The 23,886-nt window shown below is 45.4% G+C and overlaps 1 protein-coding gene across 1 annotated transcript in view; it reads right to left on the minus strand.

Moving 5' to 3' along the window:
• The window catches only part of LOC119459100 (thiopurine S-methyltransferase), a 36,501-nt gene that overhangs the window by 2,397 nt on the left and 10,218 nt on the right, over window positions 1-23,886 (minus strand). Inside the window, exons 3-6 of the mRNA XM_037720932.2 lie at window positions 12,737-12,866; window positions 8,068-8,120; window positions 5,255-5,329; window positions 4,074-4,159 (exon numbers count right to left, since the gene is read on the minus strand). Coding sequence (XP_037576860.2) covers window positions 4,074-4,159; window positions 5,255-5,329; window positions 8,068-8,120; window positions 12,737-12,866 — 344 coding nt within the window. The remainder of the gene's footprint in view (window positions 1-4,073; window positions 4,160-5,254; window positions 5,330-8,067; window positions 8,121-12,736; window positions 12,867-23,886) is intronic.

The raw sequence follows: 23,886 nt of genomic DNA on the forward strand, positions 1-23,886 counted from the left end.
TTAAAAACAAAGCACGGATTTATGCACTTTTGAGCATTGCTGTTTTCTTTTATTCGGCCGGAAAATAAAACATGTGGCAAGGACGCATTACTGTTCTCCATTTCCTCCTGTAAAATGAATGGTACAGAAATTCAAATTACCGTGATAATACATCCGGTTCGTCACGATTTCCTGGCTGCTATCGTGGGCCCGGCCAACCGGCAATGGACTCTCATGTACTGTAGTCCCAGTTTAAAAGCTCATCGTTCCACAATATGTTGTTGAACATTACGTTAACTTATGGCGAGTTGCCGTCTTAAATTTTGGTCTGAAGCCGAAATGCACGACAAATGCAAAAGTCTGCTGGTTGAAATCGACAGAGAGGCTTTGCTTGAACAATTAAATAAATTAGATTCTGGGGTTTTGCGTCCCGAAACCACGATTTGATTACGAGGCACGGTCGCAGTGTGGTACTCCTTATCAATTTTGGCCCCCTGAGGTTACTTAATGTGCACCCAATGCACAGCACAGGGGCGTTTTTGCATTTCGTCCACGTTGAAATGCGGCCGCCTCGTCCGGGATTTGATCTCGCGGCCTTGTGCTTAGCAGTACAATGCCATAGCCTCTAAGCCACTCTACCTGCTTACGCTTAAGGAATACAATCTGCCCAGAGGCAAACCTAAGTGTTGTAGCTGACTACCGTGCACTAGTGACAAGATGTTATGATGATGATTTCGACATTATTACGTAACTAATTGCTGTCGAGCCCAATACACGGGAAAGCCACGAGCACGCAAACGCTAGGCATACTCGCAGTGGAGACGTTTCGGTGCACGCCCCCTGTACCACATACACAACAATGAGAAGTGGTCAAACTAGGAATGTCGCCGGAGCCAACGTTTGTGCAACGTCCCTGACGAAGTCACCTTTTCGTAACGTTGACTCCAGCGACATTTCTGGTTTGACCACGCCGCTGCTCAACCATTCAAGTTTCCATCGTTCTGCGAACTTCTGTGTTGTTTGAATACCTACACAACAGGCGTTTCTTAACACTATTCCTCCTTCTACTACTCACTGCAAGTAGCAATGTGTTCAACTAGCAGCGAAATCGGGGTTAACTATAACTATAATGTTATCGCGAATGCTCCTCGTAATTGCCGTTTAAGCACGCGTTCAAAACTCGCGCTTATAGCTTATTCCGTTATGTAGTCTTGCGAGAAAATACGTTTATCCGTGTTTGAAAAAAAATATAGGCAGGGACACTTAAGATTGCTTACGTGTGGGAATGCGAAAGCATTATGTCGTTTGTAGAACTCGAAACGTCATGAACGCGCTCATTTTATACACTCATGACGTGGCGCCACCTCCTCTCCATTGGCTGTGCCGTCACGCGCCCAATGACGCTCGCACTAGGCCACACCTTTAGTTAGCCAGATGGCTGCGACGTGACGTGTGCAATGACGCACACACTAGGCACACCTTTAGTCAGGCAGAACCGTGGAGCCGCTGTGGCGTCGGGGAAGCGCGTTCGTCTCACACCCCGGAGGCCCAGGTTCGAATCCTACCCGGGCCAAAATATAGCAGATTTTTTCTCAAAGCCACTAATTTACTTTGTTAGCAGGAACCTCCTTGAGAAATTTGACGTCAAACTGTGCGTTTTGTTACGTCTTTGCACCGTCGGCCATTTTTGGTACCATATTTCGGTCAGACCTACTACTACGGATTTTCGCGTAATGGGGCATATAATGCTTTCGCATTAAAAAGGCGCTATATGCTTGACGACAGAAATGCGGTTCCTCAAGACTCGAATCCGGATGACAGCATAAATACAGTTTCAGCCCCAACGCACAAAACCTGAATAATACAAGGAAAATCAGTTGAAAAAATTATGGTTGATTGAAGTTTAATCCACTGGTTCTTCGTGAGGCAACCCGCAAAGGAGTGAGGAAGCTAGGCGCAGCCACATGTTAAATGAAATGTGTCCAAAATCTCGAAGCGGCTCCATACCACCAGGCCAGAGTTCTCCTGGCGACAGCCAGCTACAGTGATTCATGTTGGATCTCATTAGATGAAAGTCTAACTGAGCGGAAAATTCGGTCACCTATGGTACGGAACGTCACGTGATGGCAGGGAAGGAGTGCTGTGATGGGTGAGTAGGTACACAGTGGTAATGCCAGGAGGAATTGGCGCGAGCAGGTGTTTTACTCTCGGGCGATCATCATCGGGGATAGTTCCACGTCCGCGAGACATCGCGTGACTCGCAACCGGACGCGTCCGCGTATACAGCGGACAGCGTTACTGGCGCTCTGAGAAGCTCGCTATCTTCGCACTGTGCCAAGAGCGCTGTCGGAGGTATACTTCGGCGGGTCCACGGAAATGACTCCCGAAATTTTGCGAAAGTGAAACCATCCCCGAAAGTGATCGCCAGAAAATACCGGCCCGGAGCACACACGTTCAAAGGCAAGCAGATCGGTGTCAGCCTTCCCCATACCGCGAACGAGCAGCAGTCATAGGAAGTCAACCGCCTGACTGCACGCTTTCCAGGACGAGCGGGAAGACGGGTGCTTAACTGAGACATCGATAAATGCGATGCCTACGGTGATAAGTGTCCACTCAGTGGCACAGGCACAACGTGCCGATGTCGAGCGACCGCGACGATGAAACGCTTATAGGTCAACGCCGGGCGAAACCACGCGAAACGTACGCCGCTGGAGCGCGTTGATCGCAAGCGCGTAGGTCCTGCATATACTATTGATGCAGCAAGACGGGCTTTTCAGTTGGTGAACTTACAGCACGTCTTACCACCGAAAAATCAAGCCGGACACAAGCGGAAGACAATCACACCAGAACATGAAAGTCGGAAATTTTAACAAAGCATTTATTACAAAATACCTAAAGTTGAGGCAGGCGCGCTTCAGGCAAGATTATAAAGTTTGGCCGCTAATCCTTGACACCATACGCACTCCTCCATACAATCATATGTACGTACAAGCAAACGATAGGACGTGCCAAAATGCACACCGTCTCGACAATTTACGAAACAGCGATCGATTGACAAACGACAAGGACATATAAAAGGTAGGTATGTTGTTGATCATTATGCAAGACAGCGCCTTGCTTCTAACTTCAGCTTAAGTTAATGTGCAGCCTATTGTAGTTTCTGATATAAAATGTTCTGGTTTTTTTTAGGAAAAATGCACATCGGCTGCCTCCTCATCGCACGACCGGACATGAAGGAGCACTTCCACCAATGGATCAGCGATAGCTTCAAAGGATGTAATGGAGATTAATTCCAGGCTAAACAGAAACTTCGAAAAATAAACCGTTCCAACTACTACTTTCGGAAAACCCAAAGGGGCTGCTGGTACCATATTGGCAGTGGATAGCGCAACCATACTTGAAAGGTAGTTCACTAAACGAAATTGAAACATTGTACGTAATAAAGAGGAATCAACAACCAGAAAATAGTGCTAATCCAGGAGTGCCGCAGTGTAGACAGACCTTGGGTAGAGACCCTTGGTAGTGACAAGCCTCTAAACTCCTATTAATTGCGTGCGTCATATTGAAGATATACCGTTTTTTCTTACTTCGAACAATTAAAAAATCCTACAAAAGCTACTCACAGTACGTCACTACAGATCAGTTATGTGCGCAGGCGGAGGTCATATGCAAGAGAAACCAAAGTGATCCATTCGCTAATAAACTAATTATAATTATTACCCTCTTAGTTACAAACTTTACGGCGCATGATTATATTGGAAAGTCAAAGGCGATCAACATTACATCAACAGTTACAAATTTGTACATTTCAATGTCATCATGTAGGCCGAAATAACCGCCAACAAATTATTCGTTCAATTTGCCTGATTACGCACGCCGGCATCACTTCGAATAATTCCTTACTGCTCCTTTACACTTGCGTATTGCGCGGCCGCCTTTATTGCCGCACTTCATTATCTCCGCAATGCTGTTATATCCTGTAGCGATCTTGTCAAGTGAAACTGTTCAAATAGTGATGAAACGATGTTGCTCGAATGATTTCGGCAAGATGTAAGCAGAGAAAATCAAATCAAGTCAATGAGGGGCAGACGTACGTTTGTACCATGGTGCGTCGTAACAAATCGTCCACATTCCATACGAGAAGCCAGGCGCCAGCAGCGACTTTAGCACTGCGCTGTATCTAGAGAAAAAGAATAGAACAAGCCTGTACTCGCATTGTCAACATTACTGTTAATTCAAATGAAGACAAATTCTAAATCTGTGGCATTTGGATAAACATGATTCCCCTGAATTCGCGCGTACATTAAGGCTATACTTGTGAGGAAACGCATCTCTTTTTCATTCGAGAGCTTGCCTACGTCCGGCGTTTGTAGCTCCCTTTAACAGACAGCTCTCCGGTCGTTTACCCACTTAAGGGACAGGTTAACTGGAATCAATCAATAAAAATTGATTAAGGCATTAGTATGTCTCGCTCCGCACCAGTAAGATTTAGGAAATACCAGTATATGACGAATCAAACATATTTATAGCAAAAAAGAATACTTTAGTTTGTAGCAACACGGCGGCGGCTTTCGGCGTTATGTAGGTGGAAAAGGCCACTGCACAACATACATTTGTTTACACATTAGGACTTTCTGTGCAGTTATGCAGTTCGCATCAAAGTTACCCTAAAAGCAATTGCTCGCATAAAGCACCAAATAAGAGAGAAAGGGACTAGCCGAGAGGCCCCGCTAAAAATTGATATCGCTCGACCTGTTTAGCTGTCGATCCTTATTTTCCTGTAATATCACTTGAAACAAACCAAACTATTATTTTAACTGCCTGCAACTTATATATTGGTAGTTTAAATGCCACATGGATGTGTCTAGGGTGAATGATTTCCTAATATGATGTTCCTAAAGCTGGGCGAAGTATTTTTAGGAGCTATATTTCACTCTCTCGGCAAGCAACTGAATCGCCTCCAAGCTTGCCTACAAGATTTTGTCAGAGCATGGGTTTGTCTTATGAAATCTACTTGTTTGAAAGCCGTCATGACTTTTGCAATGACGTAGCTACTCGTTCCACCTGATGTCGGTTTGCATCTTCGCTACGCTCTACCGAACGCACACGATGAGTGTACAACAATATATTCACTATGGGACTAACCTTTATAACGTACAACTATCGCAAGAGAATCTTGTACATTACGCGAAGGCTTCCAAACAAATAGTAGTAGCATTTGACTTAGCGATGACTCACAAATTCCAGTAAGTATAAGGATCAAAAAGACACGCACCTGCCTCTGTCTGCTTCAGTTATGGCCGAGAATCCGGACCTATCCCACACGATGTCCATGAGGCCGGCACACTCCCTGGTGTAAAGCGACAATAGGGACAATGAATCATTCACTGACCTAATGCTTAAGAACAAGAAATAAAATTTATTTGCCAACCATCGGTTAAGCATCAGAAATAAGGAGGAGGACATACAATCGATAGTGAATAGTGTGAGCAGGGCTTCGAAGGAGTAATCGTCTAGGTTGCGAACCAACTTGTTTGTGAGTTTGCCTTTTCCTGGTGCATGCCTTATCCATCAAAGCGAGCACTATGTGGAATGCGTTTGGCTCGCGGAAACAGCGTTTGCTGAGCTGCATGCAAATGCACGGGCATACAACACGCGATGACACGCCAGAAATACGCCGGAAACCCACTCCACATGGTTGCTGCTTTTTCTTTTTCAGTAATCGCGATTTGCTCAATGGCGCGTGCGGCGCGTTATCGAATGTACTCACCCGACCGCTGCAACAACCTAGCGTTTACAACAAGACGAGCTTGTCCGATGTGCAGGTATGGTACATGGCAGGGCACGTTTTAAAATAGTCTGTGGCTATAGACGCGTCCGGCGGCATTGCATCAGGTTTTCCTTCAGGTTGTTTTACAGGTAGCTTAGAGGTGCCCGGCATTTTATTTATCACACATATTTGTAACACGTATCTAGTTGGTTTCCACATGTTTCCCATTAAGATGCGTCAAGCATAAAGCACCCCGGAGCCGCTAAATACGCGCTTCCCTAGCGTCAACATTCCTGCTGAGTGTGTTACAGTGAAGCGCGCCTGAGTGAGGGCCGCCGGCGCACATCGGCACGCTCATCACTGCTGCAACAGCTGCCGCTTCTGCCACTGCACTGATGCGTGCTTTTCACAGTCGATGCGATACTATAGCAGTGCGGCCCGCAAACAGACCTATGATGCAGTTTCGTTCTGCTACAGATCCGCTTGAGTGATTGGTGGAAATGCGTCCGTATTACAGGTGTCGATCGTCGTATAGTTCGCAATTGCCAACATGTCGCAGTCGAAACTGCGATGCACAAGTCAACACAAGTGTAAGATAACCCGAAGTAGCGAAGCCCGAGTCTTCACCGAGCAGATAGTAGCTCCACTGACCGCACTTCAATGTCTGCTTCAGTTTTCGTTCTCGAACAGGTGCTAGTGAGCTTTTTCGTATCGTTTGCTTTCTCGCTCACAAGCAGATCCTTCTTGGTGCTTCTACAGAAAACTGTTTTAATCACACCACTATGCAGACCAGTAATAAAAAAAAATCCCTTGCCAACCTGGCCCTGCGAGAGTGGATGCCCGGCGAAGGTGTCGAAAACCACCACTATATACAACTCCATACGGGGTATGCAATGCTTCATTGCTCAATTCTTCATCCGGTGCAATATTTAGCCACAGGAGAATGTGGACGCGCGGATTTCCCTTGTGCTGGAATTCCACGGCAATACGACCAACGGCAGCCCGCCGACACTGGTCATATTGCCGGTGCTTTTACCTTTGCCGCTACGCGTGCTCACGCTACTCCTCGGGAGTCCTAGGTATGCGCTGCCTATCTATAGCAGTGCTGCAATAACAATGAAATCAGTTACTAGGCTGGTTGTTTTACATATGAAAGGCTAGGGACGTCACCTCCCCCCCCCCCCCCCTCCCACGTCGCACGCTGCCGTGCCGCGGCAGCTTGCGCAACAGTAATCTTTACCGGGAAACGTATACGGGGAGCGCTACGTGCTTCGCGTTGTTAGCAGGAGCGAAGGTGCAACATCAGATGCGGAAACCGGCGAGATCATCTGACGTCGAGCGCAGAGTGTTGCGGACGGTTCGACCATTTCGATTAGCCGGTATAAGGTCATTGAATTTCCTTGTCCAGTGGCGTAGGGGAAACGACGGCTTAAAAAGCGGTTCTTGAGTGTTGTGTCAGGTTTGTGCTTAGACATGTGAATTGCTCAGACATGCAGACAAGTAGTGTGCTCCCATATCCACGGATCCAGTTGTGAGTTGTAAATATGTGGAATAAACCCGTTTTATGCTTCTTCAGCCTCCCGACCTGATCTCCTCACCAACAAGCAACTTGGCGATAGCGACGGATGACGGCGTGGGTCCACTTAGTATGCTTAGTCTGACGCCCCGGTAAAGCGCAGGCCAGCTACCTCGTTTTAGGCGGCAGCGTAGGCAAGCGACCCTATGAGTGTTTTCTGACTCCAAACCACGAACCCAGAACCAGGATCCGAATAGCGTTCGATACGTTATAGATAAAAGGTTAGAGTATAGAACACGTAAACTGCACAACAATTGGCCTTCGGAAAGCGGAAATCAACAAAAATCATCACGGACATACCTCAACAGTTTGCATTGTAGTTTAACCTTTTATCTATGACATCTTTAACGCCTACAGCCACTTTCGTCTGTCGTACAGACTCCTCTTTCGTAAGAAAAGTGAGCTCGCAGCAGCGCTGGCACTGACTAGTTGCCATCGAAGTGAGCAACTGTACGTAGAATCATAGATTCTCCCTAATGTGTGCCGAAGCGCACCTAGCACATGTAATGACAGCAAGGTATGCGCGTATGATGCACAGATCTGTACGTATTCCAACCTCTCTGAAGGTAGAGCCAAGCCTCGCGGAGTGCGGCACTGCGGATGGATACGCCATATCTCTACGAAGATGTCAAAGGGATTTAGGCGCGTACGTCCGACGTAAATTTAGACACCTCGTTTAAAATAACAGCAGCACAAGAAAGCAATATTCAAAGTGTGGATCACCATTGCAATGAATGCTTACCTTCGGAAGTCAAAAATGCTGCAAATGAACACTCGTAGCCTTCTGTCAGGGGTCTGTGAAGAAGAAAATGTTTTTTGTACTCTAAGTCGAAAAGCTTGGCACATGAAAGCCAGTTTCACAGTCAGGAGAACGAGAGAGAGAGACACGAAATACAGGGAGAATAATCAGATGAACCTGCAGTTCGCTGAGCTGCGCTGGGTGGAGAAAATGTGTTGTTCTATTAGCAATTCAACTGCAAATAAGTTATAACGAGGAAACATATCGTGACTACCTATAGCTTGAACGACGAAGAAACAAAATAAACAAGCAAATAAACAGCAAGAAAATTACACGTATTCTTACTGCCTTAAAATCGTGTTTATAAATAAAATGCGACGGGTCTTATAACATGTGATATGTAGGTGCACCAAATATCACCACAGGACCACACTGCTGGCAAGACAGAACAGTTGAAAAGAGCTTATAACACTACCGCAATCTTGAACACTCAAATTCTTTTCTGTATTTGCCGAATATTTAAGATAAGTGCAAGTAAAATATTAAAACAGAACAGCCTAGAACGGGTGCGGTTATAATTTCAAGTCACCAATCGATCATGTCACGGCTACAATTTGTTTTCAGAGAAACACACACACAAACAAAAGCTGTGACTGCTCTTCTTAGCCAGGTAGAACTGCGTTCGATAAGCAAGTCACACTCACGGAAATGACCCAATCTTTGGGCAATAAAGCCCTCACACAAAAAGAAAAACGGCTGTTGAGCTTTTGACTCCATAGCTTACCTCGAGGGGCTACCACACGAAACCTGAGTATACCGAGTAAAATTCCAAATGCAATATTTCATCACATCTGAAACTTCACACCCACGAAATCTGTTCTGAAACTTAGCAGCAACTTGTTGGGTCAGTTGAACTAGACTAGCAAGCTATATTCGAGCTCTATATAACAAAACTTAAGAAAAGTTTGAAACTAAGACATCAGCTGCATCTAAAGTTGACTTACCTCAATATTAGGCCATTAGAAGACAAAGCAAGAAACGGCTGTCAAAACGGTTGGATTGGCGAATGAAATATATAAACAAATTATCGAGCAATATTGAGACATCAGCAAGTTATCTCATTTAAGTATTCCGCTTCACCGGGAATTGACCATATGAATGATGGGGAGAGAACCAACCGTTCAGCTGTGGAGGTGCGTATCTCCCAGCATACTGGAAAACAAACGCTGTGCTTACTCTGTCAAGAAAATCAGAGGAGGTTGCACCACGTCCGTTTATATCATGTTCGCCATTACTATAAAAATAGGACCACACCGTGAAGCTCCCTAAACAATTTCTTGGCAACTGGCATTTATTTAACATACTACCGTAAAGCAATTACCAAATATATTTTTTGCTAGTTGGGTTCTGATGGAAATTACCTCTACACTTGAAACTGATACCAACATTTTGTACTTCCCTTTCAAAACGAAGTTTATTTGCTTGTTAGTATTGTTTCTGCTTCGTCCCAATTAAGAACGCGTGGTATTTTTCCTCCTTATTTATTCGCAGTTGAATTGCCAATGGCACTACATCGTGTACTTTTTCTGTAAGCGTGATTTATTCTTAGAATAACTGATAACAAATAAAATAATTTATTATCCCTCTATTCGAACCACAGGTGGTCAAAATTAACCCGGAGCCCTCCACTACGGCGTGCCTCATAATCAGAACTGGTTGTGGCACGTAAAACCCCAGAAAGAAGAAGAAGAGTCCGACTCGGAAATTTATTCAAAATTACCCAGTGATTGTTAATGCCCAATAACACTGGTTCCCGGGAGGCGACAACCATAGACTTCGGCAGGACCAATATAAGAAATGGCCTCTCCAAATGTCTGCTGTGAAGCCGAATCACACAGCAATACTAGACTTCAGCAAAGTTTTTTAACCGATTATGAGCAAGAGAGCGTTGGTACTCAAGGTCACTATCGCTGAGAGTAGTTGCTTTACGGTTTGACATGTATTCTACAGCGTACCGGCCTCTTCATACTGTACAATCGGACGCACGTTTTCTCTAGCGTCAACGTTACACACAGCAATGAGTGGTCAGACTTGCCTCGTTTCACAGTAGAAGCCATAAAATTGTGACGTTCCGTTGTGGAATAAATTGAGTGATTTAAGTATTATAAATGGTATTTCTATGTTTACGCTGTGAACGTTTCACTTAGGCTCTCACGTTTCACTTTCTGTCACTGTAAGAAACGTTTACGTTTCTTACAGTGAAGAGACACACGATCTGACACTTCAAGCGTTTATTTTTCGAATATTCTTGCTCAATTTTGAGATTTCATTGTGCGTACACCCTCACTTCAAAGAAAATTCTACACAGCCGCTATCTCCAGCAATCGTGGGTGCTTTTCCCTTAGCACAGTTGGGACACGCCACCTGTTCTTCGATGACACGGAGACTGTTCTACCATTAGACGTGTCAGAGTGCGGCAACTGCTGAGGCCGATCCGGTGGGCATTGCAACAGCTGTCGTTGCGTGAGCACAGCTAGAATGCTTCTTCGCATGCAATGGGCGCAATATAATATATGGCGCAATATAAAAATTACGGTGCCTTCAGCGAACACTTGTCTGCATCAAGTCTGAAGTGCTACATACTCTCTGTCGTGCTAATTTATTGCCCTGCCCGACATGGTGGCCTAAAGGCTACGGCATTGCACTGTTACACCTGAACTTGTGGGATAAAATGCCTGCCGGGGCGACCTAATTACGATGGGGGTGAAATGCAAAAAAAAAAAAAAAAAAAAAACGCCTGTGTAACGTGCATTGGGTGGAGATTAAAGAACACCAGGTGGTTAAAATCACTCGGGAGTCCCTCACTATGACGTTCCTCATGATGAGATCGTAGTTTTAAAGCCTCCCAGTAATTTTTTTTCTTTATCTTTAACTTAGTACCCTACTGGCTTAGAAGCAATGATAAAAGTATGTAGGTGCGGTTGAAATTTTCCGGGACTTGGGATCACAACCTGGATTTTTCGAGAATGCATAAATTTCCACGGCGCGTATTTGCGTTATCCTTAAATGTAGTCGGCAACGATGTCGTAGAAAAGCATCAGGCTTTCGGGGGGGAGGACACAGGTTGTTTAATACCGCCACCGGACACGTGACATATATTTCTTTTGGAAAAGGCTCGATATGAGGCGCGACAAGAATGTATGCCTACTTACCGCAAAGAGCCTGGCATGATCAATAAAAAGGTTCGCGGTAATAATAATAATAATAATAATAATAATAATAATAATAATAATAATAATAATAATAATAATAATAATAATAATAATAATAATACGTTGTGGCAAATGATCGCAAGTAATGCGATGTGGCAAATGATGAAACTGTCAGCGTAGCGAAGTGTGATGGGGATGATGACGATTTATAATGACGATGATTTTTAATGACATTCTACATAAGACACGGTAACAAATAGTCACCTAGCCTGTTTCAGCTACTTGGGCATTACCATATCGTAACGAGAAAATTTTCAGGCATAACTCTAAGCGTGCGCAGGACACGGGAAACTGGAGATTGCTGGGACAGGCCTTCGTCCTGCAATAAAGACATTTAGAGTGATGATCGTGATAATTATGATATACTAGATAATGCTGTATCTATCTATGCTTATCTCGTGAAGTTACCACGATCCCGTGCCCATCCATTGCCTGCTTTCCCCCCCCCCCCCCCTGTCAATACTGTAAACAAATCTTGCTTATCTCGAGCACTGATAAGTCAGCGCTTTCATCAGCTTTGAACCCCAGTGCGTCTGAAAGGCGGATGTTTCCTACCGTTCTCACCGGATGAATATCTCGGCACTTAATTACGATGTGGTGAATCATCTCCGGACGTTTACTGTAGCAGACACATCCGTAACCTCGTTGCGAATATTCGCTAATCCATGTTTTTGTCCTCAGGCAGTCGGCCCATGCCTCAAGAAGCCCGTCACTGCCCTTTGTGTTGTTGGTTGATGATGATGATATCTTCAACAATGGCACAAACTCACTGTGGGGAACAGGACACAAGCCCCACGTCGTCCTCGGGTTTGCCGCCCTGATAGTTTTATCGTGAACCCATACCAACTCGATAAGCTTTCTCTCGTCATCAGTATGGAACCGGAATGCATATCGGCATTCCCAGTGGGCATTTTCCAAACTGGTGCTATAAAAAAAGCGTTTGTAGCAAAAGGTCATGTTTGAACTTGCAATCACTGACAATAATTTTGCGATACGACAAGCTATCTAAAGTGACTGAATTCAAAGCGTAATTGATGAGTTTGCTAATTAATGATCGCCTTGTGAGTATCGTAACACACATTATGTCTGCAATTGCTGAGACGTTTGTTTAGCAAAAATTACCTGCATAGCATCCCCTATTAATAATAATAGCAGAGACATGTCCATAACACACAGGGTTATGACGTTTCATCCATAGCAAACATTCCTGCGGTCTCAAAAGCTGCAGAGTAAAGTAATCAAAATTTCAAGGACACGCAGGTTTTAAGATTAAAAATAAAACTTGCCTCCAGACAAGAATATCGCTGTCGCCCCGAAAATTTACGCGAGACACCTGTAGCATATGGTCCAACAAGGAAAACAATATAACTACGAAATAGCTCTGCCCTGCGTGTGCGTACCTGCAAGACCTTGCAGCCGATGACGGTGCAAATTGCCTCTTGGAGTTGAAGGCCATTCTCAGCGAAGTACTCCCTGACGACGTCTTCGATGAACTCCACTCCAACAACGCTGTGGCCCAGGTCGAGGAACCTGCGCATGTGGTGGAGGCCGCCTTGAGAACACAAATGGCAGCGATGGTACACCTTCCGCACATATAGGGAACAAATTCATCGCGAAAGAAGGTACGGCGTGAAGACACGGACACAAGAGAAGAGAAGCAGACAACACACACGCCGACTATCAACTGAAGGGCGCACTGTGGCGGAAAAGAATGTAGACACAAAACTTATCTGGACATGCTCAGGTATGGTAGCGCCACCTGTCCATCAGGCACACGCGCGGGCCTACGCAAGGGATAACTGTTTAGGCATTTTATCTCTACTTTATGAAAATTAACCGAAGGCCGGCTCAGTCCTCTAAGTATTTGTCAATGCCATTTACAAATACTTAGAGGACGCCTTAACTGATCGTGTTTTAAGGTATTTCATTACGCGGACGATTACCTGATCTTTTAACCCGACAGGGTTAAGGGCCCCGTGTTGCAGAAAATGCGGCGTCAGTGTCGGCGTCCGCGGCCAAGAAAGTCATCCCGAACCACGCCGACCAGGCAGGCCTTCCCCTCCGTGTGGCGCAAAGGCGCTGGTGAACTAATCGATTTTCTCAAAGTAAAATGCGTCAGAAAAATCGTAAGCTATGACGTAACCACAACCTATAGACGTTATATACGATAAAACATAGTTATCTTACGCGGAAAATCAAACAGAAGCCCCTTTAAAGGTTTTTGCCACTCATACAGCGGCGCGCCGCGGTTGCCTCCTTGCAAAAATACCATCCAGATGGCGCTCGCCTCCTCGGCAGCCTGCAACAGCGTTGCATGTAGGAGGAAACATCTTTATTAAGAAAATTTTCAGGGCGTTGTAGATGGCCACTTGTCTGCGGCGACCTCTTCCGCCAAGGCAACGGTTCCTTTTCGTAGCTTTTCTTCAGGAGACCGTATTAGGATCTCCCATGTCGTTTCAGAGGGAGCTGGCAGAAGCTCTCTCGGTGGGGGAAGACCCTCGCATTCCCAGAGGATGTGTCTTTGGTTGGCTATGGCATTTTTGTCGCAGTTTTGGCATATTGGGTCAACCTCCCCATCTGTGAAGATCGCTAAGCGATGAGGAGTGATAAAAAATTAAGGCTGTTTGAATTCGGCGGAGAATAGTGGCCTGCGCTCTCGTAAGGTTGCTGTGTGATATTGGGTATATTCTCCTGTTCTCTTTGTATAGGTTGGTAAGTTCGTTGTAGGAAGTCACTACCTCTCCCATCGGGGGGTCCGGTTCAAAGGAGAGCGCGACCCGGTTTGTTAACCCCCGGGCCACTTTATGCGCTTCCTCGTTGCCGGGATTTCCCGAGTGAGCGGGGACCCAGACAAGATTGATTTTTGTTCTGTCTTCCTGATTGAAGTTTTTCAAGATCTTGGCTGTATTTAGTCTCACACTGCCCCTCATAAAGCTGAGAATAGCGCTCTTAGAGTCGCTCAGGACAGTATGAGTAGTTGGGTTCATGATGGCCAGCGCTATGGCCACTTCTTCGGTCTCTTTGATTGATGCGGCTCTAGTTGAGGCCACATTTACGATTCTAGATTTTCCGTCCACGGCACTCAGGGTGTAAGTGCTGTGTCCCTGGTTGGCGGCATCGACAAAGACCGCGGTTTGGTCTTGCTCGTGCTTTTCGCGTAGTTTCTCTGCCCTGGCTTTTCTCCTGTCGTCATGCCTGCCTGCCAGGGTGTTTTTGGGTATTGGCTTGATTATTAGGTAATGTCTGATTGCGGGAGGTAGTGGTGCTCTGCCTCCCGTATTGTATATGGGTTTAATATTCAGTCTACTCAGGATGTGTAGTCCCGTTATCGTGTCTGATAGCCGTATTACTTGTGCTGTCTTGTGTGCTTCGATCAGCTCCACTAGGGTGTTGTGCATTCCAAGTTGGAGGAGATTCTCGATGCTGGTATAAACAGGCAAACCTAGTGCCCATTTGTACGCTTGTCGAATTATACCTTCTGTTTTAGTTTTGTCTGATTTCCTGAGATGATAATAGCGGAAGGAGTAGACTATGCGGCTGACTAGGAATGCCTGAATCAACCTACACAAGTCCATCTCCTTCATTCCTCTGTGTCTGCTGGCCACTCGCCTGAGCAGTCCACAAATTTGTTTGGCGGTGTTCTGCAGCTTTGTGAGGGCCGCGGTATTCGGCGTGTTGTGTTGAATAAGCACGCCCAGCACGCTAATGGTCAGAACCGGAGGAACCGGGCCGCTTTCCAAGACAATTTTTATCGGTGCCTGTTGTTGGGTGTCAGTGTCTGGCGTCTTTTTGGCTTTATTTCTAATGATTAGGAGTTTGGATTTCGTGGGGGAGCATGTTAGCCCGTTGTGTCTGACATACTCTTGCACAACATTTGCTGCCTCCTGTAACGCGTCATTTATCGCACCATCCGAGCCGCTGTTTGTCCAGATGGTAACATCGTCCGCGTATATGGCATGTTTGATGTGTGGTATTCTGTTTAGCTGTTGTGGTAGGTTCATCATGGTGATATTGCAGAGTAGAGGTGAGAGGGCCGCACCTTGCGGGGTGCCTTTTGTCCCTAGAGTAAGCTTTTGACCACGCACTTCACCCAGTTGGATGGTTGCCGTTCTTTCTTTGAGAAAGTCGGAAATGTAGGCGAAAGTTCTTTCGCCTACATTCAGCTGGGATAGGCCATTTAAGATGGCCTGATGGGCTACATTATCAAATGTTTTACGGATGTCCAGGCCCAGTATGGTACGAGTGGCTCTTATTGGGCGTGGATCTAGAATGTCTTGTTGCAGTTGAAACATAATGTTTGTGTTGATAGACACGCTCTGAAACCGATGCATGAAGCGTTGCATGTAGGCTCCCTACAGCAGCCGCATGCGGAGGCGAAGTTGGAGAAAAAGAAAGCTCCAGTTGCCGGGAAGCCTGATAAGCAGCCAGGGATCTTTGAATGTTGTCGCGTTCCACTCTTAAAGGCGAAGCTTAAACGCCCTCCATTTTTTGTATACTAGGGAGGATTTCGAATCTGTTAGATTACGGTCAAATTTATTTGTGTAACCACGACTTATCCTAGATATGTTGGTGAAAACGACCATGTTGAATGTGCGGAACCATTACAATGCCATTAAAACGCTGACAATTTCTTTCTATTGGCATGCGCCACTTCGGACAGCGTTTGTCCATTTCAATTTTAGACTATTTCTACATAAGAGTTAATTACAGTAGTGCACGTTCCCTGGCACGAGCAAGCACAGCCGAAATTTCGTATTTTGAGGAAATGGGGCCACTTTTTGGCTGACGTATATCAAAGTTTGAGCTGTTTAGGCTACTTATGTGCTTTGAAAGTAATAGCCGAACCCTAGCGTTCTCCCAATTTTTGTGCGTCATACAAAGCCATCAATTGATTTTCCACAGTTCATTCGGTAAACTAAGTGAGAGGTGCGGAGTTTATATTTCCTTGAAACAGGAAGCACGTTCTGAGTGACGAGCGATATGCGTTTAATATTTGTGGGTTCATTACAGCCTTTGGAGAAAGTTACACGTTCAAGCATTTCAGTGTGTCTACTGGCGCGTTTTAAAATGTTTACCAGATTCGTAATATAACAGCAGAAGATACGAACATCAAATTCTACGAAAATAGGGAACATCTTAAGTGTAATTAATTGCGAAACCTCCACGTTTCTGCTTTCCATGGAAGCATTGGGAATAATTACTGAACCCTCATTTTTTGCCTATTTTCGTGAGTCATACGAGGCTCGTAGTTTGCTTCTCCCGTGTCCTTGGTGAACTAAACAAGGCACCTTGTCTATATTTAGGGGAAGTAAGGTGTACGTGATAGGTAATGTCTAGGCAACGTTTCGAATGCCCAGGTTAAATGCGCATTTTGCAATAGGTAACGTATGCAAGTGGTTCGGGGTGTCATTAATGTCCGACTAGCGGCGTAAAACTTAGACCGATGCTCTGGCATAGTAGCTACAACCAAAGCCAAATTTTCTGAACATAAAGGAAATTCTACGCCAGGTTTTGTGCGATTTTAAGTGCGTGTTCATCAACTACAGCTGTTGCAAAAAATAATAATAATCAAGTGCTTAAAAGTGTTACGCTACTGTTATCAGCTATGTTTCTCAGTGTCCCAAGACAACTCTGCATTTCAAAAACTATACGTATATACTTAGAAGGCAGGAGCGGCATCCTAATTGCAATATGTAGTGAAATTTTAACGTTTCTGGCTTATTTAGAAGAGCTAGAAATATTTATTGAACCTTGTTTTTTTAGACGTCATGTATAGGGTTAACCTGGTGTACATAAGCAGTGAGCTAAACGAGGCCGCTACCTCATTTTTGGTGACAGTAGGACCAGGTAATGGGTGATGTGTAGGCAAAGCTGAAATGCGGTGGATAATTGAAGCTATGGCAATACATTAGGCATGTAAGAAGATCTCTAAAGCGTTATGAATGTGTCTAACGAATGCGTCAAAACTTAGCCCGTTGCCCTGGCAGAACTACAAATGCCACCGAGAACAAATTTAGCGATAGTGGGTGGAGCGCTATGGAAAATCTTGATGCGAAGTTAAATGTGGTAGGATCAAACAAAGATTTTGTGAAAAAATATTATTCAAGTTTTAGAACGTGTGTGATGTGGCCACTATTTCCCAATGTCGCGACATAGGGGAAGATTACTGCATAGTTTATACTTTGTGGATAGGGGAGGGAACAATATATGACAAGATTTTAACGTTCCTGGTCCAGTTTGAGCCCTCGGTCTTTTTTCCTATTTTCATGCACCATAACGCGCTCGTAGCTGGTTTCTTCGATGTCCTAGGTGAACTGAACCAGGCACACCGTTTACATTTCGTGAAAATAAAGGGATCGTTACGGGTAATGTGTAGGTAAAGTTCAAAGTAAGGGGACAAATTACGACATTTGCAGTAAATGACGCATGTAAGCGATCCAGAGCTTCATTAATGTGTTTTACGAACAAAGCAGAATTTATTCCGCTGCCTTGGGAAAAATGTGAACGCAACCAAGATCAAAGCAAGCGAAAATGTGTGTGCTAGTGCGCTTGTGTGTGTGAAGGGGGGGGGGGTGAAGGGAAAGGGGGGCACTATGCATGGTTAACGTTCAGGTTGAAGTAAAATGTGTGTCGATGATTTAATGGCTTTTTAAAAATTACTAATAACATGTGCTCGAAAGCGTTCCATGCAGGCAAGCTTTCAAACGGCAGTCATATACGGCCAATATATTAAAGTATGTCACATATTTACAGGAAACCGAAAATCTAGCTTATTGCAACTCCTCGAAAGACACAGCTCTGTTGAAAAATGCGTTGTAAATGTGCAAAGGCGCCCACATATGCTTGTGTGTGTGTGTGTGTGTGTGTGTGTGTGTGTGTGTGTGTGTGTGTGTGTGTGTGTGTGTGTGTGTGTGTGTGTGTGTGTGTGTGTGTGTGTGTGTGTGTGTGTGTGTGTGTGTGTGTGTGTGTGTGTGTGTGCGTGTGTGTGTGTGTGTTGCAAGTATTTTACGTCTATTGTGCTTTCTTGTGTAACCCTTGATACTATATGGCCTTATCTACGGATAAACTTGTGCGGTTATTGACTTAAACACCAAATACAAATTTTTCTTTCATTAATACAATTGTTTGAAAAGCGCTGCACTGCTGCTACGGTGCGGGGCCAGGGACTTCTTTGAGGCACTCCTTACCATTTCATTCATTCAAATAACTTTATTGAGTGCCCTGCGATTTGGTGGGGTATCTGTAGCTGAAAAGCGTGGACAGAGAATGAAGGAAGAGGTCAAGAAAGTTGGCAACCAAGTATAGGGTAATTGAAAGTGTGAATAGACAACCAGGAGTCATCAGAAAGAGAGAGAAATAGAGGCAGCGAATTGGATGCAAAGAATGGAAACAAAAGGAACCATGGAAGTTTACAAGAATGTGAAGAAAGAAAATTGAAAGGGAAAACCTGCACGATAACACAAAGGGCAGTGACTTGCCATTTGAGGCTCGAGCCGATTGCCTAAGGACAAAAACATATTCCGAACTGGATGAGGCATGTGTATGCTGCAGTAAAGATCCAGAGACCACTCAGCACATCCTAATGGAATGCGGAGGGATCCACCCAGCGAGAACCGTCGGTAACGTGCACCTTCCAGGAGCGCTTGGATTTAAAGTGGACAGAAGCATCTACTAGTCAGTAGTCGAGATAAGCAATAGTGGTTCAGAGTATTTTGGAGAAAAAAAAAGCACGGAAGATAATGAAACGACCGAATCCATCCCAGGCATAGATAACGGTACAGAGTAGATAGAGAATGTTTGAGGAAGAGAAAAAGATTAGGGATATGTATTAAAGAATATGCTAGAATGAAAAGCATGTATAGCGTATCTGAGTAACTCAAGTAGGCTGGGTGAGTATTTGTGACCGTATCGTTTCAAAGGCCGGGCCAATAAATTATCATCATGAGCAGCAGCGCGAGAGAGGAGCGCTGCGGCACACAGGTCTCCTACATGAGGCGTTTTGGCGGAGGCAATACGGCTTGTCAATACACAAGGTTCAATGCTAATCGCATTCACGTCGACATTCATCGTGAGACGAGTTCAGCCGGAAATGTTTTTTTCTTGTTTCTTTGGAGCTCAATGATGGCGGCGAAACTGCGAAGTGAGAGAGCGCCTACTCTGCTCCAGTTCCCTGCAACGAATGTTTCGCCAGCTCAACCCGTCGAGCTGCACGAATACATATAACAATAATTATGTGCAGCATATTCCACAAGCTGCGTGCGGCGAGGCAGATCTGTTTACGCTGCACACATATTGACAGCGCTGCCGCCCACTGCCGTGGCATAACTTCTATGCTGTTGCGGCGCTAAGCACGAGGCCGCGGGATCAAATCCCGGCGGCGGCGGCCGCTATTCGGTGGGGGCGAAATGCAAAAACGCCCGTGTCCCGTGCATTGGGGGCACGTTAACCGTTTTACCCGCCGCAGTGGCTCAGTCAGTTAAGGCGTTGCGCTGCTGAGTACGAGGTCGCGGGATCGAATCCCGGCCACGGCAGCCGCATTTCGATGGAGGCTAAATGCAAAAAGCGACCGTGTGCTTTCGTTGTAGTGCACGTTAAAGAACCCCTGGTGGTCAGAATTAATACGGAGCCCTCCACTACGGCGTGCAGCATAATAAGAACTGGTTTTGGCACGTAAAACCCCAGGAAGAATAAGACGACGTTAACCCTTGAACTGGAAAGATAAGAAAGACTTGACCTAGAATTGTTTTATTGCTTTAGTTCTTCGTTACCTTGCTCAAATACATACCAATTGAAATATTAAACGGGTTCTTTAAAGACTAAGCGAGATACAGTAGGGCTAAATTATTGTTGACCAGGTGTGAAAGGTCCGAAACTGGTCTCTTGCAATTGCTATGGCAAGGTCATTGTGTGTTCTTGAGATGTCCCTTTATGAAGTTAAAGGGACACTAAAGGCAAATACTAAGTCGAGGTGGACTGTTTAAATACTTTTCCAGAAACATCAAAACGCTTGTCTCGTGCAAAGAAAAGACTTAGTTTACGAGAAAATTGGATCTGAAGGGTCGAAGTACCTTTATTGCAATTCAAATCACCCGCCACGCCAACCGAGGAGTGGTGACGTTGCATACGCCATTTTCTGCCGTTGGTGAGTGTAACGGAGCCCGACAGATGGCGGTACGGTGCGCCGCTGCAGCTGATTTTGGTAAAGTGGCGTAGACCATTCGGGCATTCCGCGACGTCGCATGGAAGTGGAATTCTCTGCTACTTGCAGTTAGTGCGAGGTTCGCGAGCCAGAAAAACAAGCGCAACACTACACGATAACAGAAAAACTGAAACGCGAAAGTGCGGGCGGCGCAGAGTCGAGCGAAGACGAAACCTTTTGACCGCCCGCGTCGTTGTCAACAGTGTAATGTCAGTTAGTTCTTTTTCGTAAAAGTGCAATAGAACTGTTGAAGTAGTATTTTCTTTCTTCTTATAATACAGTACAATGATGTTTTTATAACGAGTGGTTCAGTACTAGGGACATAATTTAAATGAGGAGTGCCTTCGTCATCGGGCGAGGACTTGAATGTCCCGGGGGAGTCGCTAATCGTGTCTTGCCTTAATTGCTCTATTACTAAGGCTCTGCGCGCGATAATATTGACACTTTAGGGATACTCGTGCACTAATACATCACTTTAGCTTGACTTAGTATTTGCCTTTAGTGTCCCTTTAAGAAATAAGAGCTTGCTTAAAAAAGAATAAAAAATCGCATTGGCAAGAATATGATCCCCACGAGCGCTAAGAAGATAACGACGAAGCCTTCAGGTTTTGTGACCAATACATCTGCCGCTGCTCACGCTCAACATTTTAGTGAATACCACTGTTGAGCAGGTACATAAATAAAGGTAAATTTAAAGGCACAGACTAATATTTGTATTTGTCTAGTTTTTACAGATGCTTTTGTTAGGTCAACAATATTGTTGAGATACCAGTTAAATGGTTAAAGATCCCCCGGTGGACAAAGTTAAACCGAAGTCCCCAACTACGGCGTGCCTGATAATCAAATCGTGGTTTTGGCCCGTAAAACTCCAGGATTCCACAACGCTGCCAAAAGTGAACACGCGAACAAAGAACAAAAGGAAATGGACGAGTCGAGCGCAGCCAACATGTTTAGACGATTTTAAATTCGATTCATGGGCGCCGCCATCTTGCGCGGTTACACAAACAATTTCTAAGTTTTAGGAGAAGTGAAGTCACGTAACATGGTCATGAAACGCTGCACGCATTTATAAAAATATTTCCATGCTTGCGTGTCGGCTGTATTGACGTACACTTTGTTGTTAAAGACAGAATACAGCAGCGTTAACAGTCCAAGATGGCGGCACGTAAACGCTTCCGTAAAATAGTCTATACACTTGCCCGCTTTTCCACCTTGACAGCTGTTTTCGCCAGTCATTTGACACGCATCAACCGCGTCTGATTTCTTTCTCACATGAATTTATAATGGATGCTCCACATCAAGTGTATTGTCACGTTCTCATGACGGTGTAGAATTAGACTGTGGCACAATGCCGAATCACAAAACTAACTCTTCATACGGCTTGCATGTGCCCACGAAAACAAACGACAGTGACGAGCACATGCGTCGATCGTCGAGATCTGATGTCGGGCAGCCGCGTTTATATATACATGATTCGGCGTAGATTCCAGCGTAATCCCTGATGCTCGCATGCGTTCTGGAATGTAGAACACTCTTCGAGTCACGCATGGAATCTGATTACGCAGAGTTTGGCGACAACATAGACAACACACGGAATCGGCGACAACAATCGAGAATGTTCCCATACACGCGAGTGCGCAGAGTGATAACTTCAGCAGTCGTTAGCAAGTGAACAGAATGGGCACAGGCGCCGGCACGGCCGGGCTAGAGGAGGAAAGCACGCGCACTTTCTCCCCACAAGCCGGGCAAGGTTCTGGGCGCTTCAACTGAGCTATACGCAAGGCAACTTTTATTTTGTGATTAACGTCATTACCGTTGAAAGCGAAAATTCGAGACTCCGGCGCAGATTGCGTCGCCGGCTGTTAGGGATACCAGACACGCCATTGAACTCCGGCCTTCACCGCACGAAAACTACAGTTAAAATCGCTTTAATAGCTGCACGGTAAAAAAACGTGTCATGGTCGTCTCGGTGAGCTTACGGCCCGGATGAGTGCAGGCACTTCTTTGACAACTGCGACGTAGCCGTAGGGGTGTTCGCGCTCGCACAGCGAGCGAAGGCTAGGACGCCGTCGTCGAGAACTGACATACTGTATCTCATATTGTTTGGAAGAACTTCATTTACAATATGTACAAAATGGCGGCAGTGAACGTATATACATGACTGTGTAATAGATAATCCATAAGTACAGAAATATCAGGAACATATCAGGCCTGTGTTGCCAGCCCTTCGTGATGCACTGCTTTCCTCGAGGATAAGAAAAGAGAATTCCTCCGCCAGCGTTGTACAGCCAACCTCCAAAAAAAGTACTTCAACTCCGGAACGTCGGCATTTAAGAGCTCGTTACAAAAGGAAGGAGCGCCACATACTGGCATAGTAAGTTTCTCGTACGTTATAGATAACTTACACATCCACCCCTACTCGCACGCAAACTTACGCCCACCGTATCGCCAACGTATCAATAACAAGTGTATGGGCGCTCACTTGGATCAATGTGCCGAAGCATGGGTGACGGCGCCTACACCGACAAGACGCGAATGTTGGAAGCTCAACGTTTCGTGACAGTCCATAGAGTAAGCGAGATACTAGCGATAATACGTCTTTGGCTATAAGCTACAACAAAGTACAGAACATTTGCATTCCAAGCTTTGTGCGCAGCAAGAACAAATCTATCGCAGCAGAGCACACCCGCGAGCGATTAGGCTGAAAATAAACAATCAGATAGTGGCCGCACCGAGGAACATGACAAGCCGCTGCTTCAAAAGGTTTGCCAAATGAAGAAGGAAGAGCACACTGATCCTGATTTAATTCATAAGCGGAAAGTTTGGACAGCTTGAAATACATTTCTAGCCCTGCTTTTAGTACAAGCACCGTATACGCTGCTTGGGCCCTTTGACAAGGCGTAATGAGCTCTGAAAGAACTTACATGTTCTCTAAAGCTGTAGCCAAAGCTTCGTGTCGTCCACACAGTCAACATCTACGATATGCGTCGAAACGAAGGTTTGCTGCGCCGCACCGCCGTCACGCGCTTGCATTCTAAACACGTAGGCAACGGAGGCAGCTGAGGCAAGCAATGGACGCGTCACCACGTGATCTAACATGGCAGCGCCCACGGGAGCGCCGGCAAAAGGGGTAATAATACAGCAAAAGGGCATTGAAAAAATTCACCGATGATTACGATGCGAAATTTGAGCGCAGCTCTATACGTGTTTTTATTTCGCGATTTATTGGCTGGCGCTGACAACCTGTCTCGTGCGGCACGTTGCAGACGAAGCGAAGCGTCGCAAGACAAGTAACACACAGGCACAACGATAGCGGCGAGCGGAGTCGCCGATCATCGAAAATCTGATATG

Source organism: Dermacentor silvarum, chromosome 7 (assembly GCF_013339745.2).
Source record: "Dermacentor silvarum isolate Dsil-2018 chromosome 7, BIME_Dsil_1.4, whole genome shotgun sequence".
NCBI classification, from domain to species: Eukaryota; Metazoa; Arthropoda; class Arachnida; order Ixodida; family Ixodidae; genus Dermacentor; species Dermacentor silvarum.